At 45.6% G+C, this 19,603-nt stretch overlaps 1 protein-coding gene across 2 annotated transcripts in view; it reads left to right on the top strand.

Moving 5' to 3' along the window:
* The window catches only part of LOC140388177 (cilia- and flagella-associated protein 54-like), a 948,449-nt gene that overhangs the window by 444,990 nt on the left and 483,856 nt on the right, over positions 1-19,603 (top strand). For both annotated transcript variants that reach the window (XM_072471937.1, XM_072471938.1), the window contains exons 23-28: positions 2,680-2,837; positions 3,836-4,002; positions 5,635-5,862; positions 7,031-7,254; positions 10,783-10,915; positions 13,171-13,264. In XM_072471937.1, the coding sequence (XP_072328038.1) occupies positions 2,680-2,837; positions 3,836-4,002; positions 5,635-5,862; positions 7,031-7,254; positions 10,783-10,915; positions 13,171-13,264 (1,004 nt within the window). The remainder of the gene's footprint in view (positions 1-2,679; positions 2,838-3,835; positions 4,003-5,634; positions 5,863-7,030; positions 7,255-10,782; positions 10,916-13,170; positions 13,265-19,603) is intronic.

Consider the following 19,603-nt stretch of genomic DNA (forward strand, 5'->3'; position numbering starts at 1 on the left):
CCCCCCCCCCCCCCCGCTAGATCCCTCTCGTGCTTAGTTGCTCCCCCCATATTGCTTCTGGAAGTCAGCAAACTCTGGCTGACCTCAGCTTCCCCCGTTTATCCTTAGCCTCCCATTATGTGAGGCCCCCTCCTTCCTGCGCCTCCTTTTCCCGCCACAATTTCCATAGCGCGGGAACAAAGCCCGCACTTCCCTCTCGGCCGCTCCCCTGATGGCGCAGCTCCCTCTCTCCTTCCCCCTCCCCTTCCCCACCGACGCCCACATTTCTTCGTGTCTCCCCCCCCCTTCAAGGGGAAAGAAAATTTTCCCCCATCTGATTCACAGTCCCTTGCCAACACCTCGCTACTTCATTTCAAACACTCATTCTCAAATCTAGTCCAACTTCTCCTCTTCAATAAATGTCCACGCCTCCTCTGCCGTCTCTAAGTAGTGGTGTTTACCCTGGTGTGTAACCCACAGTCTTGCCGGCTGCAACATTCCAAACTTCACTTTCCTCTTGTGGAGCACCGCCTTGGCCCGATTGAAACTCGCCCTCCTTCTCGCCACCTCCGCACTCCAATCCTGATACACGCTGATCACCGCGTTCTCCCACCTGCTGCTCCGTGTCTTTATCGCCCATCTCAGGACCATCTCCTTGTCCTTGTAGCGGTGGAACCTCACCACTATTGCTCGAGGTATTTCTCCTGCCTTTGGTCTTCTCACAAGGACTCGGTACGCTCCCTCCACTTCCAGGGGGCCCGTCGGGGCCTCAGCTCCCATTAAGGTATGGAGCATCGTGCTCACATACGCCCCAACGTCCGCTCCCTCTGCCCCTTCGGGAAGACCCAAGATTCTTAAGTTCTTCCTCCTCGAGCTATTTTCCAGGGCTTCCAGTCTCTCCATACACCTCTTATGCATTGCCTCGTGCGTCTCCATCTTCACCACCAAGCCCTGTATCTCGTCCTCGTTTTCGGCAGCTTTTGCCTTCACTCCACGGAGCTCCATCTCTTGGGTCTTCCGCGCCTCCTTTAACCCCTCAATCGCCTGCAGCATCGGCGCCAGCACCTCCTTCTTGAGCTCCTCCACACATCGCCGGAGGAACTCCTGCTGTTCCAGGCCCCATACCAACTGGCCGCCCTCCGCCGCCATCTTGCTTCTCACTTCCCTTCTTTGCCACTGCTCCAGAGGATCCTCCACAATCTGGTCACTATTATCTCTTCTATCCATTCACATCCGGGGGGACTCCCTTCTATGTCGCCTCACAGTGGGTTTAGCCTTCGGAAGTTGCCGTTGGGGCTCCCAATAAGAGCCCAAAAGTCCGTTATAATGGGAGGTGCCGTAACATGCAACTTAGCTGGTCATCGCCGCACCCGGAAGTCACAAGAATCTCTCTTCAAAACAGATCAAATGTTTTCACACCTGTGAAATAAAAAACTTGCATCTACAGTCCAAAAAACAGATTTTCACCCTTATTGCCGACATTTTCCGTCCCTTCCTGCTGGCGGGTCATTGGTCCCGCCAATGGCGATCCCACATGGTGCGTTCCCTGGTGATGGTGAGTGTGGGGCATGTAAAACCACTGAGAGATTGGTGGAATCGGAATATCCCGCCACCGGCCAACAGTGGACCGCCTCTGCAACTGGAAGAAATGTCACGCGGAGCTGGATAACCCTGCCCTATGTTAGAACAAAGAAAATTACAGCACAGGAACAGGCCCTTCGGCTCTCCCAGCCTGTGCCGATCCAGATCCTTTATCTAAACCCGTCGCCTATTTTCCAAGGATCTACTTCCCTCTGTTCCCTGCCCGTTCATATATCTGTCTAGATGCATCATGAATGATGCTATCGTACCCGCCTCTACCACCTCTGCTGGCAAAGCGTTCCAGGCACCCACCACCCTCTGCGTAAATATCTTTCCACGCACATCTCCCTCAAACTTTCCCCCTCTCACCTTGAAACCGTGACCCCTTGTAATTGACACCCCCACTCTTGGAAAAAGCTTCTTGCTATCCACCCTGTCCATACCTCTCATAATTTTGTAGACCTCAATCAGGTCCCCCCCCAACCTCCATCTTTCCAACGAAAACAATCCTAATCTACTCAACCTTTCTTCATAGCTGGCACCCTCCATACCAGGCAACATCCTGGTGAACCTCCTCTGCACCCTCTCTAAAGCATCGACATCCTTCTGGAAATGTGGTGACCAGAACTGCACGCAGTATTCCAAATGTGGCCTAACAAAAGTCCTATACAACTGTAACATGACCTGCCGACTCTTGTACTCAATACCCCGTCCGATGAAGGCAAGCATGCTGTATGCCTTCTTGACCATTCTATCGACCTGCGTTGCCACCTTTAGGGTACAATGGACCTGAACTCCCAGATCTCTCCGTACATCAATTTTCCCCAGGACTCTTCCATTGACCATATAGTCCGCTCTTGAATTAGATCTTCCAAAATGCATCACCTCGCATTTGCCTGGATTGAACTCCATCTGCCATTTCTCTGCCCAACTCTCCAATCTATCTATATTTTTCTGTATTCTCTGACAGTCCTCCTCGCTATATGCAACTCCCCCAATCTTAGTATCTTAAGTATTGTTTTAATAAAAGTTGCTGTAGGAAACGGTGCTCCTTGAGTGATTCACATTGATGAAAACACGTTTACCTTTCACAAATTGTTGCTTTCATGTTGTTTACAGATATTCTGTTTTGGACCCTGAAATTTTTACTCTACATAGCTGCGGTTGTTTACTCCTGAACCCGGAGATTCATGATTCAGAAATGATGCAACAAATTCCTGTAACGTCAATGTACTCAACCAGAAGAAACGAAAAGTCAACAGATTCAGAACAAGGCTGTAGGTTGCACTACATTTAAAATTGTCTGATTGCTAAACATCTATTCACGAAATATGTGTTTTTTTTCATTAAAGGAATGTTCCAGAATAGTTTAGGGCAGCAGGTGCGCGGGTGCACACCTGCTGCAGGTTTCCCTGCAAGTCACACACCATGGAAGTAAGTCGCTGATTCTTCATTGTCCCTGAGTCACAATTCTGGAACTCCCTTCCTACCAGCTCTGTGGGTGTACCTCCACCACATGGACTGCAGCAATTTGAGAAATCAGATCACCTACCACCATCTTTTCAAGGACAATTAGCGATGGGTAATAAATGCAGGCCTTGCTGGAAATGCCCACATTCCAGAAAGTTTTTTTCAAAAAAATGTCTTATAATTAAGATTTGTAATGTATGTTTTAAAAGGAAAGCTGTGCACTGATCCATGAAGTACTTGCTCAGCTTTGTCCCCAATGCTTATTGCTTCCATTGGAACAGTGGGAACTGAGACTGGAATAGAAATAGGGAACACTCATTCAGGATTGTGTTGACTGTAGCATTTACCTAAGGCTGCACAGAAAATATTGAAGCAAATATGAATGTATTTTGATCAACATTATTGCTAGTTTGGTTTGTCTCCTGTTAATTTAACAAAGAACTAAAAACCAAATGTTGGTGAATTTTAAAAATAGCTAATTATTAGTCATGAAATAAAATTGGGTGAATTGCAACGTGATTTTACGCCGACTTCTTGGCTCTCGCAAGATTCCCCACTCTCTCTCCCCCCGCCACCAAACCTGCCATGTGCGGGCTGGGAGAATTCTGCACAATGTTTTACATGTAGGTTGAAAGAATATTCAAACTGTACTGTTTAGTTGGAATCGCGCCATTTGATGCTCTCGTGCAAAATCTTGTTTCCAAAAGAATGTCTGGTTGTGGCATACACTTAAAGTGGATTTTGAATCTGATCTGGATCTTTATGCAAACCGTATTTTATATGTAATATATTCATTTCACGGAAGGGAATGATGCCATTTCTGAAAGCACTGAAAGCAGTCCCACACCACTGACTCAGCTGACTGGTGACGAATCTGATTCCGTTGCAGAAGAAGTAGGCAGACCAAGCACGAGTGCCACATTGATGTTCGACCAATTGGGCAAATCATTTTTACACATCAGAAGAGCAGTGGTAATTTAATTTATAAACTGTTTTGCTAGATATTACTAAGGCGATAGTCTTTGAAATTTGTTTCTCTACAGTCACTTCCCTGGCAATTGGCTGATTGACATTGAGACATTGCTTACAAAAATACTTGTGCCTCATTTATTCGGCTTCTCTGTATAATAGACATGGCTATTGTCAATGGAAACCAATTATCTGATCTCTGTCACACAAATCATGACATGTGATTACAAACATGTTCCTTTGTTTAAGAAGGGCAGCAAGGATAATCCAGGAAATTACAGGCTGGTAAACCATACGTCAGTGGTAGGGAAATTATTGGAAAGGATTCTTCGACGCAGGATTTATTCCTATTTGGAAGCAAGTGGACGTATTAGTGAAGGGGAGGTTGTGTCTCACTAACTGATCGAGTTTTTTGAGCAAGTGACGAAGGTGATTGATGAAGATAGGGCAGTGGATGTTGTCTACATGGACTTCAGTAAGGCATTTGACAAGGTCCCTCATAGCAGACTGGTACAGAAGGTGAAGTCACACGGCATCAGAGGTAAGCTGGCAAGATGGATACAGAACTGGCTCGGAAATAGAAGACATAAGCTAGCAGTGGAATGATGCTTTTCTGAATGGAGGGCTGTAACTAGTGGTGTTCCACAGGGATCAATGCGGGCAACTTTGCTGTTTGTAGTATATATAAAAGATTTGGAGGAAAATGTAACTGGTCTGATTAGTAAGTTTGCGGATGACACAAAGATTGGTGGAATTGCGGTTAGCGATGTTGACTGTCAGAGGATATGGCAGGATATAGATCGGTTAGAGACTTGGGCGGAGAGATGGTAGATGGAGTTTAATCTGGACAAATGTGAGGTAATGCATTTTGGAAGGTCTAATACTGGTGGGAAATGTACAGTAAATGGCAGAATCCTTTATAGTTTGTGCAGGTCCACAGATCACTGAAAGTGGCAACGCAGGTGGAGAAGGTAGTCAAGAAGCCATACGGCATGCTTTCCTTCATCGGACAGGGCATTGAATATAAAAATTAGCAAGTCATGTTGCAGCTGGAGAGAACCTTAGGCCACACTTGGAATATAGTGTTCAATTCTGGTCGCCACACTACCAAAGGATGTAGAGGCTTTGGAGAGCATACAGAAGAGGCTTACCAGGATGTTGCCTGGAATGAAGGACATTAGCTATGAGAAAGAGTTGGATAAACCCAGTTTGTTTTCACTGGAACGACGGAGGTTGACGGACGACCTGATAGAAGTCTACAAAATTATGAGGGCATGGACAGAGTCGATAGTCAGAAGCTTTTTCCCAGGGTGGAAGTGTCATAGGTTTAAGGTGCGAGGGACAAAGTTTAGAGGAGTTATGCAAAGGAGGTTTTTTACACAAAGGGTAGTGGGTGCCTGGAACTCGCTGCCAGAGAAGGTGGGGGAAGCAGGTACGATAGTGACGTTTAAGGGGCGTCTTGACAAATACATGAATAGCATGGGAATAGAGGGATACTGGCCCCAGAAGTGTAAAAAGCTTTGCCGCCTCCACATTTACCCAAAACTGACAGACTGATTAGGTGGAAAGAAAACAACATTGAAAATAATATGGCTCAAGTTTCCATTTTATTGAAGTGTTGCTTTGTAACATTAGGTGCTTGCACACCGTGGAGGCCATTGGACAGCGTTGCAGAATGCCTGTCGATTTATGTGGAATTGTGCACATAATGCAATGGTGTACGTTACCTCTATGGAGTCGCTGAAAGAAACCATTTTGACTACAGACAGAGTCAAGAATATCTTTTGTCTACCATTCTACTTAGCTGCACAGACTCTTCTTGATATGGTAGTGCAACTACAGGACACCTACAGTAATATCAAGGTAGCACCATCGCAGTTAAATTAATGAGATTGAAATGTGTAGGGTGTTTAGCGGGGTGTTTCTCAGGGCCTGCAGTGCTGAGAACGGCCCTGCTATCAAACAGGACTCTGTTTTTCTTTTGGCCTCGGCAAGGAATGCCCGCCGAGGCCGCACTTACCTTCATTTCCTGCACTGATGAGCTCAGCTCAGCAGTGCAGGAAGAGATCGGGGTGCAATTTTCAAATGCCGCCCCGATCTCCCGGATCTCATGAGCCCCCTCGGACTACCATTGTGGCCTCCGGAACCCCAGCACCCTAACCTACCTATTAGGGATTCCTCGAGCCCCTGTCATAAGGGTAGGGCCCCTGGCTCCCAGACACCTTGGCACTGTCAGCTCTGACACCCAGGCAGTGCCCCTGCTAGCCTGGCAGTGCCATGGTGCAAGGAGGAGTGCCAGAGTATCACCCTGCCCATGAGCCTGACCTCCGTGGGGTGTGGAATGGCCTGGGAAGCCCCCGCCCCTGGTGCCCTTTTGCCTGGTCCACGTTTTTGTTCACAAGTGCTAAATGGCACCATGGCAAGATCTCCCAAGCATAGGTGTTCAATCCCCGGCCTTGGGAGAATCCGGCGCAGCCGTATTTAAGAGAGCCTAACTGCTCACTTAAATATGCAAGTCTGGATCCCGCCCAGTGAGGGCAAGATCCAGATCGCAATGTTTCACGAGAACTCGTTCGATCTTGCGAGGTCTCCCGAGTATCGCAAATCTCGTGAGAGGCCTCCACAAAACTATGAAAGACATACATTTATCCAGTTCTGGTCTCTTGAACATTCCAGATATTCATCTCTCTCCCCACCTACATCTGACTGCCTCTTCCGCTTTCTTTTCTTCTTGAACACTCCCTCAAATTTTGTTTGATAACTCTCCTGTGAAGCATCTTGTGAAGCTTAATTATGTTAAAGGTGCCATGCAAATGCAAGTTGTTTCTAATTTCAAATCTTATCACTTTGCAATTTAACCATTGTTACATTTAAAGTGGCCAGTGATTGCAATGTGGAAATGCTTTACTTTGGGCTCGTATAATGGTACAAATATCAAATACATTTCAGTTTATATAATTACATTTAATGTAAGGTAAATTAACTTTTGTATTTTTAGGTACTGGTTAAATTTCTCTTTTTTCTTAAACAGTTTGTTGATCCAAATGGCATCTTTAGTGTTCCTAGCTGTGTTGGAAGTTTATCAGATGATCATGGGGGACATAGTCTGAAATTTGAACAGCTATTTGACGATGTAAACGTGGTGGATTTACAGTTGGTGTGTTCTATAGCACTGTACTCTATAGAATTACTCTGCAATCAGAAAAAGTGGGAAAGCTTAGTCTACTTAGCGATCCACTTCAACGCAGTTACACAGTGAGTGATGTTTTAATCTTCTGTCCCGTTTTATGTTTTTTTTTATCATTTGGGACAGCTGGGCTGTGCATTTTCAACCTCACTCGGTCCTTGGGGAGTAGCATCTTGTGTTTCATCTTGTGTTTCCTCCAAATAAACGGCAAAACATTTTGCAGTGAGATTGAAGTAACATACATTATTGTTGCACAGTCAATGTATTTCCACAAATTATTGTGTGTGCTTCTTTAGCAAAGATATAATTTCATTTGAAATAGTGGGCTCAATGTTACTGCGGGCTTTGGGACCTCACATCAGGACCAAATTGGAGTCCTGAGCCTACACCTGGCAGCGGCGGGACTGGCTTACAGATTTTACCAGGGGTGGCCTCCTAAGTGGCGGCTTCCAGGTGGGTCATCTAATTGAGGACGGCAAGCTGACTCTTGATACTGCTGACCCAATCAGAGGGCTGGCAACCTCGGAAGCCTCAGCCAGAAGTGGATATTGCTGGGGCATGTCTTGGCAGCAGATGGACGTGCAAGTGTCTAGAAAGTTAAGTGTAATTTCATATTCAGGATAGCTGCAGGGCAAATCCCTCTGGGGGGATCACTGGGGCTGTGAGGGCTACCTAGGATGTCCGTGAACCCCTCTGTGAGGCATGACAGTTCAGGCTCCACTTCCCCCCAGGTGGCTATTTCCATGATTTTGCAGACTTCCCATGTGGCAGGGAGCCATCCTGCCACTGGCAAAATGTCAGTGGCCCTCTAAAATGGTCTTAATAGGATCTTTAATTTTGTAAATTGGATGCCTTACTCCTTGGAGTGAACAGTCATTCTGCCTCACAACCCGCTTCTGGAAAACATCATAGGTGGCAGGACTGCATCAGGAGCCATCCCAACTCAATCACCACTATTATACTGGCATTGCCGCCTTCTAGGACTGGTCAAACTCTTCCCAATATAACATATGCAGGAATTTGACATAAATTGTCCAAAAGGATTTAGAAGAATTTCAACTCAAATGTGGGGAGTCATGTATGTTTGGAGCAAATATGAGGTGGAGACGGAGGCACATGGTGGCCAGGTTAAAAGGTCTCCTCTTTTCGCTGGACATCAGTCCAGGACTGGAGTAAGTGTGAGCCCCCTAACCGTCACGCTCCTCCATATTTCTCTCACCCCCACCATACCCCTAATATCCCCCTCACCCCCATACGCTCTATCCCATAGCACTCACACCCCTTTACCCCTCCACCCATAATACCCCTTATCCCATATAACCTCTCACTACATACACCCTCCATTCCCACCATCATCTCCCATATCCAAGTGACCACTATGTAGAGAGCTCACGAGTCCTAAAGTAACATTGGGAAGTCTTTGAAATACACATAAATCTGTCAAGATAAACGAGCTGTCTTTCAAAATGCATTAAAAAAAACAATCCTAACAACTGCTTTTAAAACTGTAAATATCGCCAAGCTCACAGTTCTCTTGGCAGCCGTGTGAACAATCCTGAGCTGAATCCATTAGTGGATTTGGAACTCAGTAAAGCATTCATAATGAGATTCCATTGCGCACCTGGGTCAACAAAACCTCCAGACTTGAATGCATGGAACATGGCATCTCTGAACTTGTGTCAGCCACGTTGCCTTTAAAAACTAGCACAACTCCATGAAAATTATGGTGGTCTGAAATGCCCATTTTTATGATAGAGCTGACAACATAATGACAGACTGGTGGCCCTCCCTCATATCCCACAACAATCAAAAATGCTGGTATAGAACGTCAGTGAGGATCCCAGAATCTGGTTCTGCTCTCATTTTTATAACCTACACGATGTTTCTTGGAGTGGACTCAAACTGTTAAATGGTCTATTGCTTTCTTAAATGTTCTGTGGGATTGCACTTCCCTTTGTTTAACACCCCCTTACAGGTAGCTTGAATGAGATCAGGAGCAAAATAAATGCAACTGAGGAAAGCATTTCACTCATCTTAAATTATGCATTTAGATCGAAACATCTACAGTCCCTATCAAGCCATCCAGCTGACCTTGAATAAGTCCTGTGTGATCAGTTCGGACATACATAGAAACATACATATAAAATAGAAGCAGGAAAAGGCCATTTGGCCCTTCAAGCCTGCTCCGCCATGATCCTGCCTTCCACCCATATCCCTTGATCCCTTTTGCCCCAAGAGCTATATCTAATTCCTTCTTAAAATTACACAAGTGTTATTGACTTTTATCTCACAATCTTGGCCTGTTGTTGTAAATTTAGTTTGCTTTGTTGATTGCCATTCCAGATAGTGCAGGAAACTAACTGCCCAGTCACCCCTATGAGGTAAATTGCAGTCTTAAGGGCAGCACGGTGTTGCTAATTTTTGTTTGGCTCTTAATTTGGCTCTGTTTAATCACGTTTGCTCAAGAGCCTCCAGGTATCTTTTGACACCGCCACAAGGTTCAGAACCGAATACTGATCAATGACTCGATACACCAGTTAGTAAGTTCAAAAGCAATGCTCATTTATTTACACACAGTCAAATCTACTCATGCATAAACTCTGCAAACTAAACTAAACGATTACTAAAGCCTATACTTAGCTTCGGGTGCCCACTCAGTCAGAAGAACAATGGCCGTTGCTCGGTTCTGAGGTTGCTGGGTTGAACTGTTTACAGGATAGCAACTAGGAGCGTCTATCTCGTAGCGTGCGCTGACTTGGGACTTACTTGGTCTGGTGCAGCTGCTAGGCAGGTCTCTCTCTTTGGTGAGAGCCAAAGCCAAAGGAGGAAGATTCTTCCTTGGGGGATACCTTTTATACTGCAAAAGGGATTTGCGCACTTTTGGGCAGGCCTTGAACTTGGCCTCAACTAATTGGGTCTTTCCCAATCATCTGTATCGATTTTCCTCCAATAGAGGGGTGGTTCCCTGATCGCTGGGCGTGTCCTGGTGACTGTCAGTCTGCTTTGTTTTAGCTTCTTCTGGCGCCGGGGAGTCTGCATTAACATTGTGTAACTAAATGTTTCCCTTTTGTCCCCGGAGTTGGCTCATTAGTATGTAGATTGTTTGGTAGTTTCTATCCTGTCTGAGAGTTTAAGGTTCCAATCAACAGACAGAGCTTGCACCTGCTTGTTTCTTAGCATTGTCCAATTTTCCCTGCATTCTTTGCAAGTGTCCATTTTGTAATCGGGACGTGGCCATCCCAGATGGCTACAACGGTGGCGCAGTGGGTTAGCACTGGCCTCACGGGTCCGAGTTCCCAGGTTCGATCCCGGCTCTGGGTCAGTGTCCGTGTGGACTTTGCACATTCTCCCCGTGTTTGCATGGGTTTCGCCCCCACAACCCAAAAGATGAGCAAGTTAGGTGGATTGAACATGCTAAATTTCCCCTTAATTGGAAAAAAAAATGAATTGGGCATTCTAAAATTTAAAAACAAAAAATCGCAGTCTTGAAGAGGAAATCTTACATTTAGACTTCAGTTATTATCTTCCCGATTCTTGAATTTAGTATATCACAACATTATTTTATTTGACAATTTCTTGCTTTATCTGTTTTCTAGTGAAAGGTTCACTGAGAAGGTGACTCCACTCTTGGTCTTCGCCCAACACCAACTTCGGAAAAGGATCAGAGAATTCAATGGTCCAGCTCCTCCACAGCCTCATTTTGTAAAAGCTGCAGAAGAAGGAACAGTTGTAAGTACAGTGAGCGCAATTTAACCAAAAAGATAAAACATCTCCCTCAGGTCCCGAAAGATATGCTGGACATTCAGAACTCTTCCTCTGTGTACCCGAACAGGCGCCGGAATGTGGCGACTAGGGGCTTTTCACAATAACTTCATTACAGTATTAATGTAAGCTTACTTAAATAAAAATAATTATTATATAACCCTTTGGTAACTGTGATAGTCGAAGGTAAGGAATTCACACTACACCAGATGGGCAGGATTACAACTAGATTTATTTACTCTACTCACAATACTACAATTACACTCCTCCTCACCTCGATGGTCACCCTCCCTGACCTGCTCCCAGGGGGGCTTTATATCCTGTGAGGTTCCTCCCAATTAGGGGGGAGGCTCCGCCGTTGCATCACTTGGGGAGTTTGTACTCCAAGGTGTAGGAGGGGAACCGTAGACAGTATAGGGTTTGGCTCCTGAGGGGGTCATAACAACCCTGATGCCCTTCTTTATCCATCTTTAATGCCTTTATGAAGATTGGAATTAGGAACAAGAGTAGACTGTTTGACCCATCGAGCCTGCTCTACCATTTGATAAGATCATGGCTGATTTGCTGAGGCTTCAACTCTACTTTTCTGTCTACCCCTATATTCTTTGACTACCTTGCCAACCAAGAATCTTATCTAACTCTTTCAAAGAACAAAGAACAATACAGCACAGGAACAGGCCCCTTGGCCCTCCAAGCCTGTACCGACCATGTTACCAACTTTTGCCAAAACCCTCAGCACTTCCTTGTGCCATGTCCCTCCATACTCATCCTATCCATGTGTTTGTCAAGATGCCTTTTGAACGGCGTTAATGTATCTGCTTCCAGAACATCCCCTGGCAACGCGTTCCACACACTCACCACCCTCTGCGTAAAAATCTGTCTTGCACAACTCCTCTAAACTTTTCCCCACGGACCTGAAACCTATGCCCTCTGGTGACTGATCCCTCCACCCTGGGAAAGAGTGCCTGCCCATCCACTCTATCCATGCCCCTCATAATCTTGTAGACCTCTATCAGGTCACCCCCTCAACCTCCGTCTTTCTAATGAAAACAGTCCGAGTCTATTCAGCCTCTCCACATAGCTAACACCCTCCAGACCAGCAACATCCTGGTAAACCTCCTCTGCACCCTCTCCAAAGCCTCCACATCCTTCTGGTAGTGTGCCGACCAGAATTATGCGCATTATTCCAAGTGCGGCTTACCAAGGTTCTATACAACCGTGGCATGACTTACCAGTTTTTATACTTTATGTCCCGTCCAATGAAAGCAAACATTCCATATGCTTTCTTGACTACCTTGACCACTTGTATTGCCACCTTAAAAATGGACCTGCATGCCCAGATGTCTCTAACTTTCTATATTCCTCAGAGTTTCACCATTTATGGTATATTTCCCCTCTAGGTTAGATCTACAAAAATGCACTACCTCACATTTGTCTGGATTAAACTCCATTTGCCATTTCTCTGCCCAAGTCTCCAACCTATCTATGTCCTGCTGTTCTTCCCTAAAGAATGTTGAGCATTCACCCTTCCTACATGTATAACACAGTGCTTATCTAAGTTAAACAATCACTTGCCAGTGATGAACCCAATCTCCCAATACATTAAGATCCACTTGAAGCAGTGGAGAATCATCCACAGTCCGAAGACAAATGGTAGATGAAATGAAAATGCAATGAAAATGAAAATTGCTTATTGTCACAAGTAGGCTTCAAATGAAGTTACTGTGAAAGCCCCTCGTCGCCACATTCCGGCGCCTGTTCGGGGAGGCTGGTACGGGAATTGAACCCGTGCCGCTGGCCGTGGTCTGCTTTACAAGCTAGCTAATTAGCCCACTGTGCTAAACCAGCCCCTGATTGAAAATAGGCTGGAGAATTGGTTGAAATAAAAGAAGAAACTGCCGGAAAAGCTCAGCAGGTGTGGCAGCATCTGTGGAGAGATAAACAGTTAAGGTTTTGAGTCCGTAATATTCTTCTTCAGATTTCCAGCATCCATAGTATTTATTTGTATTTTAGTGGTGAATTAGCTGAGATGGATTGAATCGCTGACCTTATCGCGATCCGTGATTTTGATACAGTGTATGGATTTTTTGCATAGGCTAAAAGCACAAGCTGAAAACTCCCAGAAATACTCTTGTAGAAAAATTTTTAAACTCTAGAAATGTTTTCAACCTTTTAGTGATAAGAAAGATAAAGACAATAATATTTAAATAATTACTTTTCAGATAAATTCCAGAAACTTTCATCGATGTCAGTTGAAGGTTTCAACATCTAGATACCAAGATGGCTCTTTTGATCTTGATAAGAACGTGTCCCCGGGTAGGAACACTCACGTATATATTGTATATTTAATTTGGCAGCCATTAGAAGTTTTTCTGGGCTTTTAGCTGATTTAAAAACCACAGATTTATTTCAATTTTCATCTGAATCAATTCTTCTGGCCGGTGTTTAATTTGCTTAGCGTAATGGTTTCTGAAGCAATGAGTTAATGTGCTGGTCATTCCTTCTCCATTAATAACCCTTCTCCCTTGTACAGCTGGCTGGGACTGTCTTCAATTAGATCCATTCCTATCCAATCAGTAATGGATCTGCTGCAATTACAACTTTTCCCACGTCAACACTGTTACCTCTGGAGTTCCCCCAAGAATCTATTTTTGGCTTCCTCCTTTTTCTAAATAAGTATTATTTGGGCGGCACGGTGGCACAGTGGTTAGCACTGCTGCCTCACAATGCCAGGGTCCTGGGTTGAATTCTGGCCTTAGGTGATTGTCTGTGTGGCGTTTTCACTGTCTCCTGTTTCCTCCAGGTTCTCCGGTTTCCTCCCACATTCCAAAGATGTGCAGTTAGGTGGATTGGCCATTCTAAATTGTCCCTTAGTGTTCAAAAATGTGCAGGTTAGGTGGGGTTATGGGGAAAGGGCAGGGGAATGAGCCTAGGTAAGGTGCTCTTTTAGAAGGTCGGTGCAGACCTGTTGGGCCGAAGGGCCTCCTTCTGCACAGTAGGAATTCTATGTTCTGTTTCTCCTCCATGTGCTTTGGTTATATTTTAGCTAGCCAGGCTGTGCAGCATAGAACTTGTGCCTTTACACACTGGAAAAATATATCTCCAAATCCAACCAACAGAATAGAATAGAATCATTGAATGGTTACAGCACCAGAGAAAGATTCACAGCTAGTTACACTTCCCCACTTTTCCCCCAGAGCCCTGCAATTCTTTTCTCTTCAGGTGCTCATCCAATTTCTTTTGAAAACCACAATTGAATCTGCCGCCATTTCGTTCTTTGGCAGTTCATTCCCTAATTAAATGCTGGAGAAAAACGTTTTTCAATATGTAGCCTCTGGTTTTTTAACCAATCAATGATCTTTATCCTTCCGCCACTGGGAATGGTTTCTCTCTATCTGTTAAGAACCTTTATCATTTTGAACAACTCGATCAAATCTCCTTTCAATCTTCTCTTCTTGAAGGAGCAATTTATCAATCTATTCATGTAACTGAAATCTCAACCTCAGCGCCATTCTTGCAAATATTTTCTGCACCCTCTCCAATGAATATAATTAAACCCCAACAAATATAGATGAACAAATTTACTCTCGAAACAAAAATTACAATCCATATGTACAACCAGAATTTCCAAAAGACTAAGGGTGAAATTTTCCCAGATTTCGGCAAAGATTGATAGGGGGTGAGCTTTGAACCGCCGGCATCAATGGTGGCTTTCTCTGCCATATCGTTCAGCACATAGTCAGAAAAACCTGAAAGGACAGGTCCCACAATGTAACGTAGGCTCGAGCCTGTCCTGTCAGCATTAGCCCCTCGAAGCTCTGGGTGCCATTTTTAAAGGCCGCCCGAGTACACAAGAGTTCACCATGATCCTCCTCCGGCACTGCCCCTTGCACTTCCCCTTGGCATGACCCTCTCCAAGGTTATTCATGGGGTTTAGCTTTCTTCAATAATTGCCCAACTCCATCCGACTATTTTAACTCCCAAAGGATTCTCTGTCCTTTTGTTGGTAATTCTTCATTCAAACTGCTTTGGGCTCGATATTCGAATGGTCCTGAAATGCTGCTAGCATTGTATCCTCATTATGGTGTCACTGCTGAAGAGCCCATTTCTGCCATAAAAGCGGCTGGAAATGAATTTCCTTCCCAGGATTTAATTATAAGGCTTCCGACATTTAATCCAAAGGTGTATCTTTCTCTTTAAATTTAACTCTATTGAAAACCCAGAGCCAATCCATGTTTGATTTACTTGCGCAGTCCAATAATTTAAAGGCAAGTACTGATTTAAGAATTTCCAAGTGAAATCACTGTAGTCTCATGTATGGTTGGTTAAATTCCATAACCTATTCTTCACTGGAATAATCATCCATTCTTCGAAATGTATCAAAGGCCAATCAAGCTTCATAAGCATTCAATAAGTCATTTTTCGTATAAATTTTATCCATGAATTTCAAGAGACTATTCAAACCTTCTTCATTGTCCAATCCGTGAATGTTTAGCTTCAGGGATACTATGCAACTGATTTTGCTCCTGCTGGGAAGCTAAAGTATCAGACCTATCCCTTGCTTTCTTTTTGGTCGAGACGTAACCCATGTCCAGATATCAACTTTATTTTTCATTGATCATGAGATTCTATTTCATAAAACAGTGGTTGAAAATCATACCCTGCCACTTTATACCTATCTCCTGTCAAAAAATATCAACTTCAATACTCGTCTTCTGTCCACAAGTAAACCTTAGCCTCCAATGAAAACAAAGAAATGGCAGACAAAGTGAATAGTTACTTTGCATCAGTCTTCACGGTGGAAGACACCAGTGGGATGCCAGAGCTCCAGGAGAATCAGTGGGCAGAGGTGAGTGCAGTGGCCACCACTTAGGAGAAGGTTCTGAAAGGTCTGAAGGTGGATACGTCACCTGGACCGGATGGACTACACCCCAGGGTTCTAAAAGAGATAGCTGAGGTGATTGTGGATTATTGTCAGGAATCACTGGAGGTAGGAAAGGTCCCAGAAGGCTGGAAAGTAGCTAATGTAACACCATTGTTAAATAAAGAAGGGAGAGATGCTGAATACGGGAAATTATAGGCCAGTTAGCCTGACTTCGGTCAATGGTAAGATTTTAGAGTCCGTTATTGGAGTACTTGGAAGTGCATGATAGAATATGACTGAACCAGCACAGCTTTGTCATGTCTGACAAATCTGTTTTTTGAGGAGGTAACAAGGAAGTTAGGCAAAGGAGAACCAGTAGACATGATTTATTTAGATTTCCAGAAGGCCTTTGACAAGGTGCCGCATAGTAGATTGTTAAATAAGTTAAGAGCCCATGGTGTTAAGGGTAAGATCCTGGCATGGATAGAGGATTGGCTGACTGGCAGAAGGCAGAGAGTGGGAATAAAGGGGTCTTTTTCAAGATGGCAGTCGGTGACTAGTGGTGTGCCTCAGGGGTCTGCTGGGACCACAACTTTTCACAATATGCATTCATGATCTGGAAGTAGGAACTGAAGGCACTGTTGCTAAGTTTGCAGATGATACGGACTTCCGGTGATGGCGGGCGGGAGGCAGCCGCACAATGGAGGGCTCCCATTCGGGAACGCCATTTCTGGGCTTTAGGCCCGGTCCCAGGGTCCACAGAGGCGGCAAAAGCAGGGAGAAGGCACAGAGGCGGCACAGTGAAGGCACAGTGAAGAAAAATGTCGAGGGTGAGCAAAAAAACGGCCGTAAAGAAAACAGCTGAAGGTCCGTCGGGGAGTGGAAAAGTCACAGCGGGGTCACCAAGGAAAATGGAGGCTGGAGCACCAGGGGAGGCCGCATTGCTTACGGCTGAAGAAATAACGAAGGTGATGGCTGCGGAATTCGAAAGGCAGTTTACAAAATACATGGAGACAATGAGGAAGGAGATGAGAGAGGTTTTGAGTGTGCTGGTGGAGGAGGCGATTTCCCCGATGACGACGGCGGTGGCGAGCGCAGTGGCGGAGGTGCGAGAGCAAGGGGAGGCGCTGAAGGAAGTGGAGGAGACATTATTGCAGCATGGTGAACAACTTACCTCGATGGGGAAGGAGATGCGGAAGGTGATGGACTTAACAAGGATCTGCGAGGAAAAAGGGAAGACCCGGAAAACAGATCCAGGCGACAGAATTTGAGGATTGTGGGGCTGCCCGAAGGAGTTGAAGGACCGAGGCCGACTGAGTATTTTGCCGCGGTGCTGGCGAAACTATTGGGGGAGGGCGGAGGATTCCTCCCGATATGAACTGGATCGGGCTCATCGGTCGTGGAGGCCTGTACCAAAGGCGAGGGAGAAGGTCCTGTACTGGGCCAAGCAGAAGCGGGTGGTACAGTGGGCTGGAGCTGGTATACGTGTATACCAGGACTTTACGGTGGAGCTGGCAAGGAGGCGGGCTGCCTTCAACTGGGTGAAGAGGGCACTGTACATTAGCAAGGTGCAGTGCGGCATTGTATATCCAGCGAAGCTGAGAGTGACTTACAAGCTCAAGGACTTGTATTTTGGAATGGCGGAAGCAGCGGAGGAGTTTGCGAAGGCAGAAGGACTGTGGCAGAACTGAGAAATTGAGGAATGGCCATGTGCCGATGTAACCTCATGACTGTATTTTCTTCTTTATTGTTTCACTGCGTGCGGGTGTATGGGCTAAAGGAGCCAATGTTGGATATACTTGGACAAGCGAGGTGATGGGACTTTCACTCGAAATGAGGGCTCTTTAGGGTGTAGGTGGATATGCGGGGTTTGTGTGCTAAAAGGGAATTTCTGGGCTTTCCTAGGGCCGGGCAAGGGGGAAAGGGACCTGGGCGGGGGCCTCCACGCTGGCCGGTTTAAGCTGGCCAGTGAATGGGAGTGAGGTGGGGGGAGGGGCTGCGGCCATCGGAGCCTGGCAGAACAGGGTCCGAGTGGTCTAGACGGGGTGGAAAGTTGGGGGGAAGGAACAGAGGTTGGGGGGAGGATTTTTACAAGAGGCAGTGGACGGGAGGAGTTGGAGACTGGGGGGGGCTGGCGGTTAGGGGGTGGTTTACAATTCTTGGGTATCACGTACGGTACTCTTTCAGAGGTTGGATGACGCTGAGTGTAGGGGGGGAGGGGGAGTGGACTCTATAGGTTAATGGTGACCACGGGCAGTCCCGGGCTCCTTTTTCCCTTTTTCCTTTGTTTTTTGTTTCCAACGTGGGAGGGTTTGTTTTATTGGATACATATATTGACAGGTGGGCCGTTGTTTGGGGTAGTGGGAGGATGGGATCGTTGGTATTGTTAAAGGGATTGATTTTGTATTTGTTACCTTTTACTGTTTGCGGGTGGGGTGTACATTTTGAAGGAAAATGTGAAAATGGAGAATAAAAACATTTTTAAAAAGTTTACAGATGATACAAAGATCTGTCGAGGTACAGGTAGTATTGAGGAAGCAAGGGTCCGGCAGAAGGATTTGGACAGGCTAGGAGAGTGGGCAATGAAGTGGCAGATGAAATACAACGTGGAAAAGTGTGAGGTTATGCACTTTGGAAGGAGGAATTTAGGCAGAGACTATTTTCTAAATGGGGAAATGCTTAGGAAATCAGAAGCAGGAAGGGACTTGGGAGTCGTTGTTCACGAATCTCTTAAGATTATCTTAAGGTTATCGTGTAGGTTCAGTGGGCAGTTAGGAAGGCAAATGCAATGTTAGCATTCACGTCAAGAAGGCTAGAATACAAGACCAGTGATTTACTTCTGAGGTTGGATAAGACTCTGGTCAGACCCCATTTGGAGTATTGTGAGCAGTTTTGGGCTCCGTATCTAAGGAACGATGTGCTAGCCTTGGAAAGGGTCCAGAGGAGGTTCACAAGAATGATCCCTGGATTGAAGAGCTTGTCATATGAGGAATGGTTGAGGATTCTGGGTCTGTACTCATTGGAGTTTAGAAGGATGAGGGGGGATCTTATTGAAACTTACAGGATACTGTGAGGCCTGGACAGAGTGGATATGGAGAGGATGTTTCCACTTGTACAAAAAACTAGAACCAAAGGACACCATCTCAGACTAAAGGGACGACCTTTAAACAGAGATGAGGTGGAATTGCTTCAGCCAGAGGGTGGTGAATCTGTGGAACTCTTTGCCGAAGAAGGCTGTGGAGGCCAAATCACTGAGTGTCTTTAAGACAGAGATAGATAGGTTCTTGATTAATAAGGGGATCCAGGGTTATGGGGAAACGGCAGGAGAATGGGGATGAGAAAAGTATCAGCCATGATTGAATGGCGGAGTAGACCCGATGGGCCGTGTGGCCTAATTCTGCTCCTATGTTTTATGGTCTCTAATGGGTAGCCTTTCTCCTGCACTCATTGTAATGGGTAACCCATCCCCTGCACAATTTTTTACTTTTTAAAAAAATTTTAGAGCAGCCAATTCATATTTTCCAATTAAGGGACAATTTAGCATGGCCAATCCACCTACCCTGCACATCTTTGGGTTGTTGGGACAAAACCCACGCAAACACGGGGAGAATGTGCAAGCACCACACGGACAGTGACCCAGAGTCAGGATCGAACCTGGGACCTCGGCATTGTGAGGCAGCAATGCTAACCACGCGCCACTGTGCTGCCCCTCCCTGCACATGCTGTAAAGGGTAGCGCATCGCTTGCACATTCTGTAATTGGTAGCCCATCCCCTGCAGATTCTGTAACAT

The sequence above is a fragment of the Scyliorhinus torazame genome, chromosome 13 (genome assembly GCF_047496885.1).
Source record: "Scyliorhinus torazame isolate Kashiwa2021f chromosome 13, sScyTor2.1, whole genome shotgun sequence".
NCBI classification, from domain to species: Eukaryota; Metazoa; Chordata; class Chondrichthyes; order Carcharhiniformes; family Scyliorhinidae; genus Scyliorhinus; species Scyliorhinus torazame.